This window comes from Oncorhynchus kisutch, linkage group LG10 (assembly GCF_002021735.2).
Source record: "Oncorhynchus kisutch isolate 150728-3 linkage group LG10, Okis_V2, whole genome shotgun sequence".
Lineage (NCBI taxonomy): Eukaryota > Metazoa > Chordata > Actinopteri > Salmoniformes > Salmonidae > Oncorhynchus > Oncorhynchus kisutch.
Window position 1 is genome coordinate 20,691,204 of NC_034183.2, and position 16,771 is coordinate 20,707,974.

Genomic DNA, 16,771 nt, shown 5'->3' on the forward strand with positions numbered 1-16,771 from the left:
GTGTTCTTGTGGACCTTCAATGCAGCAGACATTTTTTGGTACCCTTCCCCGGATCTGTGGCTGACACAATCCTGTCTCAGAGCTCTACAGACAATTCCTTCGACCTCATGGCTTGGTTTTTGCTATGACATGCACTGTCAATTGTGGGACCTTGTATAGACAGGTGTGTGCCTTTCCAAATCATGTCCAATTAATTGAATTTACCACAGGTGGAATCCAATCAAGTTGTAGAAACATCTCAAATATGATCAATGGAAACAGGATGCACCTGAGTTCAATTTCGAGTCTCATAGCAAAGGGTCTGAATACCGTTGTAAATAAGGTATTTCTGTTTTTTATTTTTAATAACAGTGCAACATTTTTCTAAAAACCTGTTTTGCTTTGTCATTATGAGGTATTGTGTGTATATTGCTGAGGAAAATGGCTGTGTGTATTATTGTGTGTATGTAAGTGTTTGTGAATTTGTGTTATTTATTTAATTGTTATGTGTTTACTAGTTCTGTTTGTGCCCTACCGATCACAAGCCACATCAAATAATCCCACACAATCAGTGAAGTCCAAAAGTCACAAATCTGGTGTCAATTACCCAGCCTGCCTTGTCTCCCTCCATTCAACACATGATGGGTTCTATTGTAAAACATGTCTTCAACACAAGACACAGAAGTACCCTCAGAACTATTAAAACACAGAGAACTACCCTTGCTCTCCCCTAGCCCCTTTCCCTTTAGTATTTGCAGATCTGAAGCAATCGGATAGGTGTAAAATAATATGGCATAAGATTCTTACATTTGGGACGGCAAGTAGCCTAGTGGTTAGAGTGGTGGTCCAGTAACCGAAAGGTTGCTGGATCAAATCCCCAAGCTGACAAGAAAAAATCTGTTGTTCTGCCCCTGAACAAGGCAGTTAACCCAATGTTCCCTGGTAGGCTGTCATCGTAAATAAGAATTTGGTCTTAACTGACTTGCCTAGTTAAATAAAGAGTAAATAAATGACCCCCTGGGCCTAAATGGAAGGCTAGGTGGAGCCATAAGGACTTTGATTTCATTGTGTGGTTGGGACTAGGGGTTGTTTCTGAACCTGACTGTATACGCAGTTGGTATGTGGGTGGGGTGTCTTGTACTCAGGGCTATGTTTTTACAACAACATGAACTAGGGTGTTGTGTCTGGACAGGATCATGGTGACCACACATGGTGGGAGGGAGTTAAACTCTGACCTGCCTGTCGGGCGGAGAAGGAGAATACCATGATGTCATCGAAGGCCCAGCTGTAGTCAGGGTGAGGGGGGTAGAAGGCCAGCTCCCGACTGGCGTCACGCCTCAGGTCTAACAGGAAGGTAGAGTGCACCATGGGTACGGCGAAGCAACCCAGACGCTTCCACTCCCTGATTGGCTGGTAGTCTGGAGTACGCTTATAGTAACCCTTATAGTAACAGAATTGAAAATAAAGTAAAGTAAAAAAAATAAAGAGATGGAGAGACAGGGTTGAAAGGAGAGCGGGTGAGAGAGGGGGGCGGGAAATATAGATAGAGAATTGGTCTTAAAGATGCAGTCCGGGATCTTAAGCACAACAAATTCGTAAAATATTGTACAAATAAGATCCGTAACATAAGATTTTTTTTTTAAATACAATAATTGCAGGACGTAACATATTCCACGATATATATGACGGAGTACACAAATGACATAGTGCACAAAAAACGGAGACCCGTTTTGGCTCATGAGCAGCACTTTCAAAACAACTGGCTGAAATTATACAAAAGTTCTAGAGCATCACTTTAAGAGGTGTGGAAGCTTTGTGAAGAACAGAGACCAAACGGTCATAACATTCATTTGCTTGCTGACGGAGAGAGAGGGCACATAAAGAGGAGGGAGGTCTATGTGGGGCTACATGGCTATTCCAGGTTATTTACCTGGGGAGTGATGCCACACCAGAAGTTGGAGTAGAGAGAGCGAGACTCCAGCATGGGGGCCACCAGAGTCAGGTTCTCAGCCATGAGTAGGTTCAGGATCCTGGGGTTGGTCAGCAGGTTATCACTGTCTGCAAACTAGACACAGAGAGAAAGACAACAAAATAATGTATAATCTCACAGAAAGTCATTTAACAAACATGTAGTATTGCAAGCATACAATCTAAGACAACCGGAGACGGAGAGAAAGCAGGTATCATCATTCACAGACAATTATACCATGAACTAAAGTCACACGTAATCTCACAGGTATAATATTATCTGTCTCACCAGTATATAATCTGCCCAGCGTTCCCGTGCTGCCTTCAGAGCAGCCTGCCTCAGCTTCATCACATGGTTGAAGCGGGACGGAGGCCAGTGCTTGGGCCCCCACTCATCAGTATAGGACCTGAGGACAGGACAAAAAGCTTTACGATCAGTACCTCATGTTCACCATGCCTTAATGAGGTCAGACACTGGGGGGTGTGGTCAGAGGCAGGGGCGGAGTCAGACACTGGAGGGCGTGGTCAGACTTACTTGGGCTGCTCCATGGGTCTCCACTCCACATAGTGGTACTGGTCCTGGGCCTGCTTCAGCCACTCCCTCAGCATGGCTGTGCTGTTGTCCACACTGTGGTCTGTCGCTGCCCTGAGACACAATATGACATGGGACACTATATCAACACAATGCACATGACAATGCAGGAACAAGAGATTTAAGCACTAACTTTCTACATAACGCATTAAGATAATGTGTAGACACGGCAACAGCAACACGGAAACATAGCTGCAGCTGATCCTGTGTGTGTAGGATCAAAACATGAAAACACACAGACACACAGTGTCCTAGGTGAGTCAGGAGAGTAAAAGGAGCAACCAACAAACAGGCCAGAGCGTACAGTACAGCACCGCAGCTGGGACAACTCTATCCTGTCCTCACACACACTGCTGCCACTGTCTGCACACCGTGTTCCCTGTCCTCACACACACCTACCCTAACTCTGTCACACACTCACCCTTCCTTTCTCACTCCATGCTATCACGCTCTCACTTCTACAGTCGTAGCCTGACAGTAATAGCCTAAGGCCTTGAGATGATAACTACAGTACTCTCTCTCTCTCTCTCTCTCTTTGCATCTAATATGTGCTTAATGGAGGAAAGGGTCAATAGAGAGAGAGAGAGAGAGAGAGAGAGAGGCCAGTGTCTGTAGAGAGGATGCTGTGTCACTTATGGCAAGCACACACACACACAAACACAAACTGGAGTTTTCCACTGCTTGCTGTAATATTCCTGGCTGTAACCTCTCCAGACAAACTCTCACCCTACGTTAGAGTGCAGACAAACCAGAGATAGCAGTGTATAAACACCCATTTTACAAAACCGCTGCTAACACTGTTCACCATGAGATAACACTGTAGACACAATTCATCACACACACTGAGCTCAGAGATAACAATATTGACAACTGTAAAACACACAGAAACCCTGTCCAGAGAGAGATCTTTCGGCACAGACAGTTGACTTGGTATTAACACCCAGACACTAACAGACCTCCAGACAGACAGTTGACTTGGTATTAACACCCAGACACTAACAGACCTCCAGACAGACAGTTGACTTGGTATTAACACCCAGACACTAACAGACAGTTGACTTGGTATTAACACCCAGACACTAACAGACAGTTGACTTGGTATTAACACCCAGACACTAACAGACAGTTGACTTGGTATTAACACCCAGACACTAACAGACAGTTGACGTGGTATTAACACCCAGACACTAACAGACAGTTGACTTGGTATTAACACCCAGACACTAACAGACAGTTGACTTGGTATTAACACCCAGACACTAACAGACAGTTGACTTGGTATTAACACCCAGACACTAACAGACCTCCAGACAGACAGTTGACTTGGTATTAACACCCAGACACTAACAGACAGTTGACTTGGTATTAACACCCAGACACTAACAGACCTCCAGACAGACAGTTGACTTGGTATTAACACCCAGACACTAACAGACCTCCAGACAGACAGTTGACTTGGTATTAACACCCAGACACTAACAGACCTCCAGACAGACAGTTGACTTGGTATTAACACCCAGACACTAACAGACAGTTGACTTGGTATTAACACCCAGACACTAACAGACAGTTGACTTGGTATTAACACCCAGACACTAACAGACAGTTGACTTGGTATTAACACCCAGACACTAACAGACAGTTGACGTGGTATTAACACCCAGACACTAACAGATCTCCAGACAGACAGTTGACTTGGTATTAACACCCAGACACTAACAGATCTCCAGACAGACAGTTGACTTGGTATTAACACCCAGACACTAACAGACCTCCAGACAGAAAGTTGACTTGGTATTAACACCCAGACACTAACAGACCTCCAGACAGACAGTTGACTTGGTATTAACACCCAGACACTAACAGACAGTTGACTTGGTATTAACACCCAGACACTAACAGACCTCCAGACAGACAGTTGACTTGGTATTAACACCCAGACACTAACAGACCTCCAGACAGACAGTTGACTTGGTATTAACACCCAGACACTAACAGACCTCCAGACAGACAGTTGACTTGGTATTAACACCCAGACACTAACAGACAGTTGACTTGGTATTAACACCCAGACACTAACAGACAGTTGACTTGGTATTAACACCCAGACACTAACAGACAGTTGACTTGGTATTAACACCCAGACACTAACAGACAGTTGACGTGGTATTAACACCCAGACACTAACAGATCTCCAGACAGACAGTTGACTTGGTATTAACACCCAGACACTAACAGATCTCCAGACAGACAGTTGACTTGGTATTAACACCCAGACACTAACAGACCTCCAGACAGAAAGTTGACTTGGTATTAACACCCAGACACTAACAGACCTCCAGACAGACAGTTGACTTGGTATTAACACCCAGACACTAACAGACCTCCAGACAGACAGTTGACTTGGTATTAACACCCAGACACTAACAGACCTCCAGACAGACAGTTGACTTGGTATTAACACCCAGACACTAACAGACCTCCAGACAGACAGTTGACTTGGTATTAACACCCAGAAACTAACAGACAGTTGACTTGGTATTAACACCCAGACACTAACATACCTCCAGACAGACAGTTGACTTGGTATTAACACCCAGACACTAACAGACAGTTGACTTGGTATTAACACCCACACACTAACAGATCTCCAGACAGACAGTTGACTTGGTATTAACACCCAGACACTAACAGACCTCCAGACAGACAGTTGACTTGGTATTAACACCCAGACACTAACAGACCTCCAGACAGACAGTTGACTTGGTATTAACACCCAGACACTAACAGACCTCCAGACAGACATAGTCAGTCCAGCTGGAGAGAGAATGTAGGCCTTACTGCCTGAAGGACCACAGGGGTAATCCTGGGGTTAATAACAACCCTGTGTGTGTGTGTGTGTGTGTGTGTGTGTGTGTGTGTGTGTGTGTGTGTGTGTGTGTGTGTGTGTGTGTGTGTGTGTGTGTGTGTGTGTGTGTGTGTGTGTGTGTGTGTGTGTGTGTGTGTGTGTGTGTGTGTGTGTGTGTGTGTGTGTTTAAAACAGTGAGTGTGTGTGTGTTTGTGGACGTAAACTGTAAAGCAGGGGTGTTAAACTTTAAGACTTAGACAACCAGGTGAGGGGAGTTATTTGCTCATCAGTGACCTTAGTTCATCAATCAAGTACAAGAGAGGAGCGAAAACCCTCAGACACTCGGCCCTCTGTGGAATGAGTTTGACATGTGCTGTAAAGGATGAGTCCCTCTTCTGACAACTGGTCTCTGTCACTGGGTAAAACACCTTTAGTGGAGGTAATGAATGGATGTGCACACTCTCTTTGACATGTCTTTTTCAACCATGAAATTCCATATTGCTGGAGGAAATAAATGTGTTGGTACCTGTCATTTTCAAATTAGCTCTGGGCTAGGATTTGAATAGGGTGGATCTGTGAGAAGCTCAGAAACAGAAGAATCTCCATACGTTCTGTATGAGGACGTGTGTGTGCGCATGTATGCGTGCAGGAGCATGCGTTTGCATCTCATACCTTTGTTCCCTTGCCATCCTTATACAAGTCAGTGAGGTCACAGAGACAAATATGTTAGATGGATTGTATCTCATACTAACTAAAACCTATTTAGTAAATGTCTCACCATGCTCATTAGAACACAGACAAAACAAACAGGTGACAATATGGTTAGGTTTCCACATTCCCCACTAAAATGTTACGTTTTCAAATCTGCCCACAATTCCAGAAGGAGCCTATTCAAGCATTTTAGCAGTTGAAGGTTTCTGACTGTACGTCATTCTTCACTAGATCAGCCCCTTTCAGCCATAACACACAGCTCTGTATTAGAAGTACACTATGATATTTTCTATTACGGAAGCAGCATCTCATTTTGCCTTATGCACATGTGTGGATTCTATGGGCCTGTACAGGCAGAGGACAGGCGGGCACACAGGCCAGGTTTTCTATCTTTCACCTTTGTGTCTCTTCTTTCATTTATTTAGGTGACTCTTTATCATTCCATCTCCTCTCTCCATCTCCTATTCCACACATGCATTTCCTGTTTCCGGCAGGATCTATCCTTTCCAGGCTTCTCAATTTCCTCTCCCCAGGGCTGAATCAACCAAGGAGGGTACAGAGCAGCAGCTTGAGTCCCTGGTCACCCCCACATCCCCCTAACCACACTCACAGGCACTGCTGCCAAGCCTGAAATCCAATGCCAATGATGTGTGAATGAGAAAATGTGCTTGTGGGATACTGTATAATTTTATTTTTTAAATCTGTACACTCATAGGTGTACATAGCATCAGAACGTGTGTTTTAGCACTTCTGTTCATGTGTGTTTGTGTTCTGTATGTGTGAGAGAGCGTATTAAAATGTCAGCTCATTTTGAAGGTGTTTGACAATCCAGGCTCTGGGCGTTTAGATTGGACACTTATTCAGTCTTCCTCCCTCCCTCTTTTCCCTCATCCGTCCCTTTATTCCTCCGCTCTGCCCTCTTTGAGGTTTACAGTAACTCTATGGCTTATTATTTTCAGTCCTGGAGCGCTGCAGCTCTACTTTCTCTCTTTATGATCCTCATCTGGACACCACATGCTATTAGGTTTCACCTACACACTCTTGCCATCTCTTTCTCTCTCTATCCCTCTCTCCTCGATCTATCAGTCCCACCTGGACTGGCTATGCCTTTCATCAGTGAGGAGGGGGTGTGATGAGCTGACATTGAGCAAGATCAATGGGAGGGGTCAGGGGACTGAAGGGTTACACCTGGCCCAAAAACACTGAACAAACACTCAAGTGAAAGTTACGAGGCCTAAAATCCTTCCATCTTATCGGCATTGGACATGCTCTTTTACTGTATCTAGTGTTAACAGACTTAAATCACTTTACCTAGAGTTGAAGTCAGAAGTTTACATACACTTAGGTTGGAGTCATTAAAACTTGTTTTTCAACCACTCCACAAATTTCTTGTTAACAAACTATAGTTTTGGCAAGTTGGTTAGGACATCTACCTTGTGCATGACACAAGTAATTTTTCCAACAATTGTTTACAGACAGATTATTTCACTTATAATTCACTGTATCACAATTCCAGTGGGTCAGAAGTTTACATACACTAAGTTGACTGTGCCTTTAAACAGCGTGGAAAATTCCAGAAAATTATGTCATGGCTTTAGAAGCTTCTGATAGGCTAATTTCTAAGGTCTTCGAAAGCCAAGTCAACAAACAGATTACCGACCATTTCGAATCTCACCATACCTTCTCTGCTATGCAATCTGGTTTCAGAGCTGGTCATGGGTGCACCTCAGCCACGCTCAAGGTCCTAAACGATATCTTAACCGCCATCGATAAGAAACATTACTGTGCAGCCGTATTCATTGATCTGGCCAAGGCTTTCGACTCTGTCAATCACCATATCCTCATCGGCAGACTCGACAGCCTTGGTTTCTCAAATGATTGCCTCGCCTGGTTCACCAACTACTTCTCTGATAGAGTTCAGTGTGTCAAATCGGAGGGTCTGCTGTCCGGACCTCTGGCAGTCTCTATGGGGGTGCCACAGGGTTCAATTCTTGGACCGACTCTCTTCTCTGTATACATCAATGAGGTCGCTCTTGCTGCTGGTGAGTCCCTGATCCACCTCTACGCAGACGACACCATTCTGTATACTTCCGGCCCTTCTCTGGACACTGTGTTAACAACCCTCCAGGCAAGCTTCAATGCCATACAACTCTCCTTCCGTGGCCTCCAATTGCTCTTGAATGCAAGTAAAACTAAATGCATGCTCTTCAACCGATCGCTGCCTGCACCTACCCGCCTGTCCAACATCACTACTCTGGACGGCTCTGACTTAGAATACGTGGACAACTACAAATACTTAGGTGTCTGGTTAGATTGTAAACTCTCCTTCCAGACCCATATCAAACATCTCCAATCCAAAGTTAAATCTAGAATTGGCTTCCTATTTCGCAACAAAGCATCCTTCACTCATGCTGCCAAACATACCCTTGTAAAACTGACCATCCTACCAATCCTCGACTTTGGCGATGTCATTTACAAAATAGCCTCCAAAACCCTACTCAACAAATTGGATGCAGTCTATCACAGTGCAATCCGTTTTATCACCAAAGCCCCATATACTACCCACCATTGCGACCTGTACGCTCTCGTTGGCTGGCCCTCGCTTCATACTCGTCGCCAAACCCACTGGCTCCATGTCATCTACAAGACCCTGCTAGGTAAAGTCCTCCCTTATCTCAGCTCGCTGGTCACCATAGCATCTCCCACCTGTAGCACACGCTCCAGCAGGTATATCTCTCTAGTCACCCCCAAAACCAATTCTTTCTTTGGCCGCCTCTCCTTCCAGTTCTCTGCTGCCAATGACTGGAACGAACTACAAAAATCTCTGAAACTGGAAACACTTATCTCCCTCACTAGCTTTAAGCACCAACTGTCAGAGCAGCTCACAGATTACTGCACCTGTACATAGCCCACCTATAATTTAGCCCAAACAACTACCTCTTTCCCAACTGTATTTAATTTTAATTAATTTATTTATTTTGCTCCTTTGCACCCCATTATTTTTTTATTTCTACTTTGCACATTCTTCCATTGCAAAACTACCATTCCAGTATTTTACTTGCTATATTGTATTTACTTTGCCATCTTGGCCTTTTTTGCCTTTACCTCCCTTCTCACCTCATTTGCTCACATTGTATATAGACTTGTTTATACTGCATTATTGACTGTATGTTTGTTTTTACTCCATGTGTAACTCTGTGTCGTTTTATCTGTCGAACTGCTTTGCTTTATCTTGGCCAGGTCGCAATTGTAAATGAGAACTTGTTCTCAACTTGCCTACCTGGTTAAATAAAGGTAAAATAAATAAAAATAAAATAATTGACATCATTTGATTCAATTGGAGGTGTACCTGTGGATGTATTTCAAGGCCTACTCTCAAAATCAGTGCCTCTTTGCTTGACATCATCGGAAAATTAAAAGAAATCAGTCGAGACCTCAGAAAAAAAATTATAAACCTCCACAAGTCTGGTTCATCATTGGGAGCAATTTCCAAAACGCCTGAAGGTAACACGTTCATATGTACAAGCAATAGTACGCAAGTATTAACACCATGGGACCACGCAGCCCTCATACCGCTCAGGAAGGAGTACAAATCACGTACAAATCACGTACAAATCAAACCCAGAACAACAGCAAAGGATCTTGTGAAGATGCTGGAGGAAACAGGTACAAAAGTATCTATATTCACAGTAAAACAAGTCCTATATCAACATGACCTGGGGCGGCAAGTTAGAGTGTTGTGGTTAGAGTGTTGGACTAGTAACCGAAAGGTTGCAAGATCGAATCCCCGAGCTGACAAGGTCTGTCGTTCTGCCCCTGAACAAAGCAGGTAACCCACTGTTCCCAGGCCGTCATTGAAAATAAGAATTTGTTCTTAACTGACGTGCCTAGTTAAATTAAGAAAAAAAAATGAAAGTCTGCTCAGCAAGGGAGAAGCCACTGCTCCAAAATCACCATAAAAAAGCCAGACTAAGGTTTGCACATGAGGACAAAGATCATAATTCTTGGAGAAATTTCCTATGGTCTGATGAAACAAAAATAGAACTGTTTGGCCATAACGACCATTGTTATGTTTGGAGGAAAAAGGGGGAGGCTTGCAAGCCAAAGAATACCATCCCAACTGTGAAGCACGGGGGTGGCAGCATCATGTTGTGAGGAGGAGCCCTACAAACCTGACTCAGTTACACCAGCTCTGTCAGGGGGAATGGGCCAAAATTCAACCATCTTATTGTGGGAAGCATGTGGAAGGCTACCCGAAACATTTGACCCAAGTTAAAAATTTAAAGGCAATGTTACCAAATACGAATTGAGTGTATGTAAACTTCTGACCCACTGGGAATGTGATGAAAGAAATAAAAGCTGAAAGAAATAATTCTCCCTACTATTATTCTGACATTTCAGATTCTTAAAATAAAGTGGTGATCCTAACTGACCTAAAACAGGAAATTTTTACTAGGTTTAAATGTCAGGAATTGTGAAAAACTGAATTTAAATGTATTTGGCTAAGGTGTATGTAAACTTCCGACTTCAACTGTATGTGTGTGTGCATTCTGCAGTAACTCCCCTCCCCCCAGGCTGATGTCGCTGCAGCAATACATGCTGGCCTGTCGGGGAGGGAGGGTGAGGGGGTGATTGAGACCTCCTAGCCGTATTCCTCAGAACATTCACCGTCAACACAGGGCAGAATGAGCCAGGTGTAGCTCCTCCCCCCAAGAGCCTATATAACACCCCATCTTACCTCATCCTCCCACACCATGACCAACCTTGACTTATCCATACACACTCTCAATCAGGCCACACAACTTCCAAATATAATCAGTCAGAAAATCCATGTGTTTTTGCCCTCTGTCCTACCTCACATACGTCCTTCACAAAAATATAAATGTTGGTCATTTAGCAGACGCTCTTATACAGAGTGTCTTACAGGAGGAGCCAGGGTTAAGAGCCTTGCTCAATGGCACATTGACAGATTTTTCAACTCGTCGGCTCAGGGATTCTAACCAGCAATGCTCTTAATCACTATGCTACCTCCAAATCACGTTCAAATTTACGTCATTTTCACTCACATGAAATACACAGACAGCAAAACAAATATTTCCTACTCTGTGATGTCTAGATAAATGCAGTGATAGAAAAACATACAATCACAATCATTTAGTTTGTAAGGGAAAATGAGAAAGACAGAGAGAAAGGCGAGGGAGGGAAAGAGAGAGGGAGAAAGGGAGGGATATAGAGTAAGAGAACGTGAACAGAGGTAGTACAGAATGCCTCTGTGGTTAAGCCAGGGTGATGACACACACAGACAGACTGACTTGGCTAAAAGTATAGTTCCTCTGTGACAACATGAAGTCCTTCCGGCCACTGCTGAATAAATAATTTGTAACATCCCTCAAAACAGTTTACACAGCTTCCCCACCTCCCTTTCCCTCTCTCACACACACACAAAACACCCCTTAAAACACTTAAACTGAAACACACCTCCCCACCTCTCTTTCTCTCTCAGTCTTTTCCTGTCTTTCTGAAGAGAAATGGAATGCTTTGCCTGTCTGGATGCCATTCTGTTTCAGCATTAGCCAGATCCATTGTTGGGCAGCAGGGAGAAGAATTCACAATTTTATCCAACACCACCTCTGGAACTACTGGTCAAGAGACAATCACTTCCATGCCAACAGGCCCATCTATGTGTAATGTTTCAGTTTTCCTCTGCGGATTCACTGACACATGGCCAGGGCTGTTCTGAGTACAGCCACAACTCCTGGCGGGGGACATGGAGCTGTTCTCTCTGCTGGCAGACACAGGTCTGGGGATAGTCCCATCTGCTCTCAGGTTTTATGAAGAAACCACTGGCTGAGTATTAACACTCCTCATGTGAAAATGGTATGTGTTGAATGAATCATAAGTGTGTGTTCTGTTGTGTGAGTTAGGAGGTGGTACTCTCTCTGTTGTATGAGTGATGGAGTTCCTGTGTCACTGAGTTACTGCCTTCACTAAGCACAAGTCTGGCCCAAGGCTAGTAGAAGTACACAGATACACACCGCACCACCACCACATGCAGACCTCAACAGACTGTAACTGGGCCAGAGCACTAAGGATAATCAAACACACACTCACATACCAGCCATGTGCCAGCGATATGATCTAATCCACGAAGAGAGAGAGAGACCAAGAGAAGGAAAATGAGAAAGAGAGAGAGGGAAATCAGAGCCCAAATTGGCTGCTTCAAATCCCACAAAATCTTCTCTTGTCCTTTCTTTAAAACAAATACCACCAAAAACGTCAAAGGCTCCCCTCCTGACATGATTAAAAAGACATCAACTGGGAAATAGTTGGTGTTTGGAATTCTGGATCCAATGTTGTTATCCGGTAGAAAGGGAGATTTTTAGGTGCAAGGGTCGTGTTTGAGTAGGCAGCACAACGCTCCTGGTTTATCTTCTACTATAATGGCATTATACACTTTGAAAACATTAAACTTCTGAAGAACATCCACCTGGTAACAGGTGGATCTGCTACCTATCTCCCCACCAAAGGATGGGACTGGGAGATATGGAATAGAGATAGAGATCCCAGCCTCGTAAAGAGCAGATCTGCAGCAGAGCCAGTAACACAACACACCATCAAAACTGACAGTGGGAGCTATAAGATACAGACACATCTCTCATCATGTCCTTTAAAGTTTAGAATGTTGTTGGCAACCACTGGAATTTCCCTGTGATAGCGACATTATATACATCTAATCAAATGTATTTGTCACACACAGTTTACAGCAGGTATAAAAGGTGCAGTGATATGCTTATGCGCTAGCTAGCACAACAATGCAGTACATTCAGCAAAAATCAATTATAGCAAGTATTAGAAGTAATAGAAGAGGTAGTGTGCATTACAATAATGGACTGGATTTACAAATATAATGTGGGCAGTGGAATCAATAGTATATATTACAACAGCAGAGTTGACTTTGTGTGTGAGTGTATGTGAGCTCTTAGAGTGCGTGTGCGTGTGTGTGTGTGTTTATGGGTGTTTGTGTGTACATTTGTGTGTAAGGGTTGGATGTGTGGGTAGTCAGTACAAATCATTTCTACGGTAATAATGTATTAGTTATCTGGTGTAAATAGTCTCTAAAGTGCAGGGAGACAGCTAGGTTTAGCTTGTCAGCAGTCTGATGGCCTGGTGGTAGATGGTCTCTCAGAGCCTTTTGGTCCAGGACCAGATGGTAACAGAGTGAACAGTCCGTGGCTCAGGTGACTGGAGTCCTTGACGATGTCTGTCATAATAGCTGAGGCACACATGGTTTAGATGGTGTTTTCAGTCATATACAGTATCATTGAAAAATGATGGTTGTTGTTCATACTTCTCTGTTGTCATGACGTTGGCCTGGGGGGAGGTTTATGACAGTCATAAATACCTCTTCCCCCCCTTTTCCTCTCTCTACCCTACTGAGGTTACATTTGCAAAACCCTTGGTTAACATAGAGATTCTGGGAACATCAGTAGGTGGGGGGAAATGAACTATATTCTGGTAATCCGAACAATTGAACATATGCGGTGGTACTTAATGAATATGATGTCAGTTCGGTTGTCATCTGAGACATTCGCATCAATGATAAGATGACATAAACTATACAGTGGAAAGTCTACTAAAATGTGAGATACAGGTTTCATAAGATAGGGCTGCTCACTCAGTGGCCTGCCCATGTGAAGAGACAGAAGTTGTAAACTATGAAACACACCCCTTTGCTCCCTTCCTATATAAAGCCTTTATGACAATAGAACTTCCTGTTCCGGGGATGTAGGACGACGGTCCTATGTCAGAATGGTTCAGATAATAACTACAGAACGAACTTTGAACTCTTATTCACTACAGAAGTGATACCTCCTAGCCGTTGAGTTAGCAACCGCAGCTGCAAACGCAGGTTAGGAAGGAACAGACAGAGTATTCCGTCTACCACACAACGACGTTACTACAATGTATCCAGTTGACCACCAGAGACATTCTTCAAAGGACAAAGGACACTCGGTTTGGCAACACGGCCTTCCATCTACCACCAACCTACTGAAGCGCAGCTCAGAGTAAATATTTATTGCATTTTCCTTTTCCAAATGGGCGGTAATTTAGAATGCATAAGATACTGTATTTACGATAGCACAGCTTCGCCTTTGTTCCTCAGTCTTCCCGCTCCTTCACTCAACCCAGCTCCTCTTCTTTTGTGTAACAAGCTGTCATATCTGTTCCGCCTGCTAGGGATGTTTCCCTTTATGACGTAATTTGTAATCAAGTTATGATTTAATTATGTGTATGTGTAATTCTGTGTGATTAGTTAGGTATTTAGTAAATAAATAATTAAACCCAATTTTGTATTGCTGATTCAAATTGTTAGCCAGGGTTTGTGCAGATAACTAAGAATTTACAACTTTCAGATGAGTCTGAATTAAGGTGACGATTGATATTGACTGCTATTGATGTAAAATATTACTAGGTCTTTAAGAGTTTATTCGGAAGATAACAGCTCTATAAATATTATTTTGTGGTGCCCGACTCTCTAGTTAATTACATTTACATGATTAGCTCAATCAGGTAATAGTAATCAGGTAATAGTAATTATTTTATAGAATAGCATGTCATATCACTTAATCCGGCATAGCCAAAGACACGACACTGTTGTGGTTCAGACTTCATAGTTTGTGCATCACATTATCATCATCAATGATGTAATATGGAGAGTATAGAAACGACAATGGAATCTATTTATTAGGTTTTTTCACACAAACAAAGTTCAGAGAACAGATTCTGTTGTCACAGTCAAAACACAGCAACAAATCATCTCTCTTCAGTTCACTTTCACCACCTGGAAAAGCACTTCCCATAAATAGCCCACAGACTCAGCTCCAGGCTACGGAGTTACTCCTGAACACTGCCCCAATGATGAGCTCAACCTTCTACTCCAGTCACAACACAGAGTCATGACCTCTGGGGACCAATCACAGGGCTGAGTCACATTCTCTTTGCCGTCTTTCGGATGGGACGTTAAAAGGGTGTTCTGACTCTCTGAGGTCATTAAAGATCCCATGGCACTTATCGTAAGAGTAGGGGTGTTAACCCTGGTGTCCTGGCTAAATTCCCAATCTGGCCCTCAAACCATCACGGTCACCTAATAATCCCCAGTTTACAATTGGCTCATTCATCCCCCTCCTCTCCCCTGTAACTATTCCCCAGGTCGTTGCTGTAAATGAGAATGTGTTCTCAGTCAACTTACCAGGTAAAATAATGGATAAATAAATAAATTACAATTCTATCAACCAATCACGAGCCTGGGTTCTGGCCCTTGTCCAATCGTTGGCCTGCGGCCAGCTTAGTGTTGTCCTGAGGGCAGGGGAAGGAGGTGGGGGGAGAGAGAGGAGGGTACACTGTTTGAGCATGGCTGGAATGTGGCTTCACTCACTAACCTGCTCAGTGCCACAGGGTAATTCTCAACACAAGCCTACCGACCACCCTGCGTCCCCGCCCCCTGTCTCCCTTTCCCCCCTAATTCCCTGAATTATTTCGCAGCACAGTGAGAGACTCTCTCACCTCTCTCTTATTCGTCTCTGTCAGACTCAGATACCTCCATTTGATTTTCAGACTACTGAAGCCTTCTATGGGGAGAGTGCGCTATCGCAACCACTCTTTCTCTATCATACACACAGACTGCTCTTCCTCCAGCCATCACAGAGAAGAAACCTGCATGTGCCCCTAAATATACACACACACTAACACACACCTTTCCCCCATTTTATTTCTCACTTGAACAGTGACAGCCTCCTTGTCCCAGGGGAGAGCAGGGGGGAATTGAAAGATGAGCAGTGTCCAAGCTTTACCCTTCAGCCCCAGAACAAACACACGCACACATGCAAGCACGCACACACATTAATCAGCCACTGGCACCAGGTCTGTGGCCAGCAGAATTTAATCTGCTGGCCACAAACTGGAACTCTACCACTTCTGTTGCTTTTCACTACCTCTCTCTTTATAGAAGTTGTATAACTACAGCTGTTTATACAATGCATATGTATTTCAACATTTGAAAACACATTCTCATGGGGACCTGTTTCCACTAGTTTGTAAAACAGAATGACAACATTTGAAAACACATTCTCATGGGGACCTGGTTCCACTAGTTTGTAAAACAGAATGACAACATTTGAAAACACATTCTCATGGGGACCTGGTTCCACTAGTTTGTAAAACAGAATGACAACATTTGAAAACACATTCTCATGGGGACCTGGTTCCACTAGTTTGTAAAACAGAATGACAACATTTGAAAACACATTCTCATGGGGACCTGGTTCCACTAGTTTGTAAAACAGAATGACAACATTTGAAAACACATTCTCATGGGGACCTGGTTCCACTAGTTTGTAAAACAGAATGACAACATTTGAAAACACATTCTCATGGGGACCTGGTTCCACTAGTTTGTAAAACAGAATGACAACATTTGAAAACACATTCTCATGGGGACCTGGTTCCACTAGTTTGTAAAACAGAATGACAACATTTGAAAACACATTCTCATGGGGACCTGGTTCCACTAGTTTGTAAAACAGAATGACAACATTTGAAAACACATTCTCATGGTGACCTGGTTCCACTAGTTTGTAAAACAGAATGACAACATTTGAAAACACATTCTCATG

The 16,771-nt window shown here is 43.5% G+C and overlaps 1 protein-coding gene across 1 annotated transcript in view; it reads right to left on the reverse strand.

Annotated features, from left to right (window-relative positions):
* The window catches only part of LOC109897892 (procollagen galactosyltransferase 2-like), a 30,441-nt gene that overhangs the window by 10,940 nt on the left and 2,730 nt on the right, over positions 1-16,771 (reverse strand). The window contains exons 2-5 of the mRNA XM_020492540.2: positions 2,483-2,593; positions 2,237-2,354; positions 1,910-2,044; positions 1,215-1,419 (exon numbers count right to left, since the gene is read on the reverse strand). Of these exons, the coding sequence (XP_020348129.1) occupies positions 1,215-1,419; positions 1,910-2,044; positions 2,237-2,354; positions 2,483-2,593 (569 nt within the window). The remainder of the gene's footprint in view (positions 1-1,214; positions 1,420-1,909; positions 2,045-2,236; positions 2,355-2,482; positions 2,594-16,771) is intronic.